Source organism: Primulina huaijiensis, unplaced genomic scaffold (genome assembly GCF_012295235.1).
Source record: "Primulina huaijiensis isolate GDHJ02 unplaced genomic scaffold, ASM1229523v2 scaffold1521, whole genome shotgun sequence".
NCBI lineage: Eukaryota > Viridiplantae > Streptophyta > Magnoliopsida > Lamiales > Gesneriaceae > Primulina > Primulina huaijiensis.
Window position 1 is genome coordinate 14,130 of NW_027343089.1, and position 6,381 is coordinate 20,510.

Sequence of the window (6,381 nt, forward strand, 5' to 3'; positions counted from 1 at the left end):
ATATGATCTCGTTTCTTATATAAAAAAAATATTTTATACTTCCTAATATGTGTATTATTTATTAAAAATCTCCACTCAGCATCCACCAGTCATTGGTTTTAACTACAGCTACGTTTTCTTCTTGTTTTTTTGTTTTAGGGTGCTGAAGTTATAAATGATTTGCAAGGAATTGATTTCAATGAGGATGAGAAGTTCCCAATGCAAGATATGCTGTCAGACTTGCGTGACCTGCATTCCAGACTTCAGGCCTATGAAAAGGCATCAGCTGCAACAAGGGAGGCCATGGTTCAAGAAAGGATCGATCTACATTCTAAATTGGACACTTCATCAAGGCAAATTGAGTTTCTAAAATCAGAGAGTTGGCGTTACAGAAGAAGTTTGAAGCAAACATCTGAAATCTCCGAGGCCGAAAATACGCTTCTGATGAAAGACATAATGCTTGATCAGATATCGAATGGTTCACCTTATGGAATCAGCAGTAGAGAAACGATTGATACGGATAATCAAATTGTTGAGTTACCAGAAAATATAGATCCCATAAAGAACCATAAAGCTGGGTTTCTTGCCTCAGATGTACCAATTGTCAAAGATTCGAGCATGGACAAGTTAGAGATCTCAAAAATATTTTCTGGGCCTGTTCAAGAAGAGAACAAGAAGAAGGTGTTGGAACGGCTGGACTCTGATGTTCAGAAACTGGCGAATCTGCAAATCACAGTTCAAGATTTGAAGAGAAAACTTCAGGTTACAGAAAAGGGTGGCAAAGCTGTGATTGAATGTGAAGCGCTGAAGGGTAAGCTTGAAGAAGCTGATGTAGCCATCATAAAATTGTTTGATTTCAATGGCAGATTGATAAAAACAGTTGAACATAGCACTTTCTCTGATGTTAAGTCATCGTTTGACTTAGAAGGGGATGGAAATGCAAGGAGAAGGGTGTCTGAGCAGGCACGACGGATGTCTGAAAAAATCGGGAGGCTGCAGCTGGAGGTACAAAAATTGCAGTTTATTTTACTCAAGCTCAGTGATGAAAAAGAAGCAAAACCTAATATATCAGATATAAAACGAAGAGTTATTCTGCGTGATTATCTGTACGGAGGAAGAACTGGCCAGGGCCGGAAGAAGGCACCGTATTGTGGATGCTTCGAGCCTTCCACTGTTGATCATTGAAGTCTTGGTGTGCTTTGCTTTAGAAGCCCTATGTTTAAGGAGACTAGTTTCCTAGTTGTTTCTAAATCATCTGTTAGGTGCTTGCAAATTTCTAATGTGTCTGTTGAAAACTAGAGAACTATTTTCTGGGATATGTTCCATTTTCACTTACTCTAGCTCAAAGAAACAAACTCTGCACCCAGGATTTTCATAAAGAGACTCAACCTAGTGTTTATTGTGGAATAAAATTTATGTTTTGAGTAATTTTATTTTTTAATCCAGCTTGCTCCTACTCTGCATTCCAGGATTAAACTATTCCATCGTGAAGTTGTAAAGGGCACAAGAGTTATAGTTATACTAATAGTCAAGAGGAGCCTAAACTTGTTGACCATTGGACTATTAATTGCCAAGTCTATTAAATATCAGAACATAGACAAGAAATTCTCTCGATTCTGCGTGCTTGAACATCTTTCTTATTTGTCCCACATAGAGTCGTCATGGCCGGTTAAGGTATTTTGCTACACTGGAGAAATTTGTATATCAGAATTCGAGATAATTACTGATTAATTATGCTGTGTTCAATATGTTAGGATTTGGAAGGTGTGGGTATGCATGTTTTAACATCTGGAAAGTTGAACTGAACAACTAAAATAAAAAAGATACTGAAAATGTCTTAGCTATGTTAAAGTGGGTAGAAAGTATCCAAAAAAATAAAGTTTGGAGATGGATTTTTTTGCACAAAAGTGCTCTTGATGGACGATCGGACACTAGTCCCGTAACAAAATTATTTGATAATTAGACAAAAGACATGTTAAACACTGTTTGGTTTATGAGATAAAATGACTAATTATTTGTAAAATACGAACCAAATTTTAAACGAAACGAATATGTGATCATTTAATAGCTTATTATTCGCACCAAAAGATAGTGACCAAGAGTTTCCCAACATAAAGAGTGGCAATAGCTGTAACTCTTAACTCCTGTGTGTATGTTGGCATATGATGGTTTGTATACTCATATTGTTACATGTTATATATAACATGTAAAGATCCGCTATGATGGCGTGGACTTGTGCTGTTTTAAAATGGAGTGGCTATGGTGGTGGTATATATGCTATTTGCGAGTCGCTATGGCGGAGAATAGCAGAGCGACTCTGTTGTAAGTTGTTAGCTGCTGTGGTGGCATAGTATATGCTGTGGTATCATGAATAATGAGCAGAAGTCCAGGGATTTCCTGCATGCATCATGAACATTGCAAGGAGTACTTTGTTTGTTTATATTAATACAGGCATTACTGGTTTGCATCCATATGGGACATTGATGTCATTGCTTTTCTGAAGTATTTGTACTCTGGGTTTGCATCATTACGGATTTACGGGACATTGATCTGTAAAAGTACTTGTGCGGCAACATGATCACGCAAATCGAGCTCGAATAATTTCTGAAATCTTAAGAAAGGATCGATTTCTCTTGAAGAAAGTTGATATACAACTTTGAAAGAGCACGAATATGCGCACCTTTTCAACCTACAGGCTACACATCACATGCCACAAGTTTTACACTCGTCTCTTCATTTTTTCCTAATAATGATAGTTTGAGGCTATTCGTCTCACACATTGCTACTATATTTTTGTGAATCCTCATCACTTATTTTCTGCTTGCATCGAGTGTGCATCATATAATTGCATGCCCCCACAGCTTCTCCCACAGTCAAAAACAGCCATTCTTGGCCTATTGTTTCTATGAATTTGGCCTTGTTCAGCTTCTTTATCACCTCGGCGCCTGGGTTGGCTAACGCTAACTGCACAATCACGTTACAAAGTCGAAACAACGAACATATGTCGTAAGTATTTTTGCATATGGTAAAGCTCAAATATTACTTGGACTATTCAGTGACACAACGATTTATTTAAAAAAACAAACAGATTACCTTTAGCCCTCTTCGATCCATGATCTTTTTTACCTCATCAAGCATGCTAATCCCACTTGTATCAATGTTCCCAACAGCTGCCCCACGTTTCCAAAAAACCAGTCAAAAAGGATCGTGTTTGAGCATCACATGTTCATGTTTCGAAAGAAATCATGCAACTTACCACTCATGTCTAGTATCACGTACTGTAATTCGGTTTCTCCCGATGACTTTAACTTTTCTTCCTCGTCATCGATCCATCTCGAAATTCTGTTATAAATCAAGCCAAGAACTAGTTAATACTGATGCCATAATACTACTTGCTGATACTAATCACAAGTTGATTTTTTATGGTACCTTTCTCTCAAATAGCTAGCATTAGCAAAATAAATAGGTGCATCAATCTCAAGAATGAGAACTCCCGGAACATTGTTGGTGATTGGATACTGCTCAACACTTCTGTACACCTTAGAGTCTGGAATATTACCAAGAACTAAAGTCCTTGGCCTTGCAACAAACAACAGTACCCTCAAAATAGACAGTCCAATCTGCAAGTTTTTTCATGCATTAAAATCATATGTTAATCCAAATCATGATTCCACGTTAAACCAAAAAAAAAATGTCAACGGAAATTTGAACATGTACCGCGAGGACTAGGCCGATCTCGATGTTGGCAAAGACGACTCCTATGTAGGCACTCATGCATACCAAGAAGTCGAATTTATCGACATGATACAGATGGATGGCGGCTTCGTAGTCTACGAGGCCGAGCATAGCGGCGATGATGATCGAGGACAGGACCACGAGTGGGGTGTAATGGAATAATGGTGTGAGAAACAACAACGTTAACATCACCGCAAATGCCATCACTATGTTGGAAACTGCTGTCTTGCATCCTGCATTGAAGTTCACCGCTGTCCTCGAAAACGGGCCTGCATATATCCATTTGTTAATAATAATAATGATTAATGGCTAGTCTTTGGGCCTTAGTTTTCGATCGGGTTTGGGCCGATATGGCTACCTGTGGTGAGGTAACAAGAGGTGAAAGAACCAGCAATGTTCATGAATCCAAAGGCAATCATCTCTTTGTTCCCATCAATGTTGTAATTCTTGAACATTGCAAAGCTTCTCCCCACTGCTATTCCTTCCTGTCATTTCAACATTTTGTCAGCAAAAATTCCATTTAAAACTCATATAATTTGTATCTTTGGACATATATCAATCAATAACATTCATTTTTCCGTCATTCATCGATAGACACTTCGCGAAAATCCGATGAATTGGGAGATCCGGAAACAAACATTTTCTATCATTTCTTGATTCGAATCCACAGTGGAGCTGTAGTCTATTTTTGTATTCCTCATAGATTCACACAATATTTAAAAATTAAAAATGAATTTATAAAATATTTTTAAAAAATGCTTCTTTTTTTTTTTTTTAATATCGAAAGAGAAGAGGTACGTGTAGCAATTTTATTTTACAGACATTAAGATGTGATATATATAATTAAGGTCACATGAATTGTTTATTAAGTGTGGGAATTCCATGAGATATTTGTTTTTTCTCCTTATTTTTCAGGAAACCCGATTTAAGTTAATCGAGGCCATTCTCATATTAATAATGGCAGTGATAGTGAAGTTTTCTGCTCCATATGCATGATTGGTTATCAATTTGGTTAACTCGGACAAATTATGCTTCATGATATCTCATGTAGGGACCCATCAAGTGATCAGATTCAAACCAGATTTCAGACTCCTGACCCATTTTTAATCAAGATAAGTGGCCCATGATGGATCTCGTGTGTTCTCCTATAAATATCATATCCACTTCTAACGATCTTTTTTGTGATTCAAGGTAAAGAGTAGGTCGGAGATCTGAATTCAGGCTAGTCTCTTCTACCGAAATCGAACCTTATATTTTTAGCTTAGCTTCATATAAAAATTTGGAGCTCTCATTTTGGTCCACACAACTTGCAAAATATATATGTAATTGCATTTATTGCCACTTTATTTAGTATATTTTTTTTACATGTGATATAGTCTCATTTTTGTGAGAGAATATATGGAAATGATATTTTATATATATAGAAATTAAATATTTGAAGTAAAAGAAAAGAAAGTACTCACAGCTAGAGCAATGACACCCGTGACTATCCCGGTTCTGATAGTTGTCGTCAGATATTTTGACCCGAATTCCATATCCATTATTGATGCTGGATTTATCCCTTTCTTCAATTTTCCTATCTGTGTTATACAAAATCCATCAACTTTTTTTCCCCTATCTATTTATGAACCAGAACCAAATTCATATTCCAAATTAAATACATATTCCGAAATTTCGAAACGAACTTACGATCCGATAATCATCATCAACCGGTTCGATTCCGTCGGAATATATAATATATATTGATACCTATTTTGTGCTTTTATTTGATGCATATTTATGAATTAATCAAAGTTGAAAGTATACATTGGAATGTGGAAAGTTGGTGATTATTTGTGGTAAAGTGATTTGTCCTAAAGTGTTCAATAATTATGATGTGTGCAAGACAAGAAAAGAAAAGATGGAAGAATCGTATTGTCAATGCCAAACACGAGTGAAATTACAAAAAGGTCCTCACCACTTCGACTCCATGTTTCTCCGCATGAGTAAGGTAAACCAGTAAACTTCCCAATATCACAGACGTTAATGGGGCCATCGCGGATACCCAGAACATGTTTGGCTTCTTTTTGCTCTGCATGCAACCAAATTTTCAATAATTAAATTACTTTAATCTCTCCCTTTTTCTAAAAATAATGAAAAATAACATGAAGTAAATTCAATTAACCGTAAATAATAAATAATACTACATTTGTTAAAGATTGGTGCTTTGACTTAACTCAATCCCAAAAACTAACTCAAGGGACATGATTATTCAAGTTCATATATGTAACTCCCACAGAATTTATCCAATTTATGTGACCGTCTGTATTACAATTTACCTATAGTTTGCATAAAACTATGTACTTAATTCACAAATATTGTAAATTTCCTAACCTCCAACTAGTCCTCCTACAGCCTTTTGTATATGATGCATAAATTAAATAAAAGTGAATTTAGATTTCTTATTTACTTTAAGTTGAGAGTGGTTCAAAAATATATAATTTCTAACAAAATAGCGACTAGAGAAGCAGCCCACATGCCAATATAAAGTGATGAGAATACGCATTGATTGATTATACATTGGCAATATCTGATACATGCTTTATTATTATTATTATTATTAAATCAATTATATATATATATATATACATGCTTTATTATTATTATTATTATTAAATCAATTATATA

The 6,381-nt window shown here is 35.6% G+C and overlaps 2 protein-coding genes across 6 annotated transcripts in view; one reads left to right on the forward strand and one right to left on the reverse strand.

The window, feature by feature from the left end:
- The window catches only part of LOC140965847 (protein NETWORKED 1D-like), an 8,485-nt gene extending 7,078 nt beyond the window's left edge, over positions 1-1,407 (forward strand). For all 5 annotated transcript variants that reach the window (XM_073426050.1, XM_073426051.1, XM_073426049.1 and 2 more), the window contains exon 4: positions 139-1,407. In XM_073426050.1, the coding sequence (XP_073282151.1) occupies positions 139-1,164 (1,026 nt within the window). In that variant the 3' untranslated portion in view covers positions 1,165-1,407. The remainder of the gene's footprint in view (positions 1-138) is intronic.
- A 1,150-nt stretch (positions 1,408-2,557) lies between these two features.
- On the reverse strand, positions 2,558-5,822 carry LOC140965848 (sulfate transporter 3.1-like). The gene is made up of 8 exons (XM_073426054.1): positions 5,672-5,822; positions 5,178-5,294; positions 4,073-4,199; positions 3,697-3,983; positions 3,409-3,599; positions 3,236-3,321; positions 3,073-3,149; positions 2,558-2,943 (listed from the first exon to the last, which is right to left on the reverse strand). Exons 1-8 carry the CDS (start codon positions 5,789-5,791, stop codon positions 2,752-2,754), a joined length of 1,197 nt encoding a protein of 398 aa, XP_073282155.1. The 5' UTR covers positions 5,792-5,822; the 3' UTR covers positions 2,558-2,751.
- Positions 5,823-6,381: the final 559 nt, after the last annotated feature.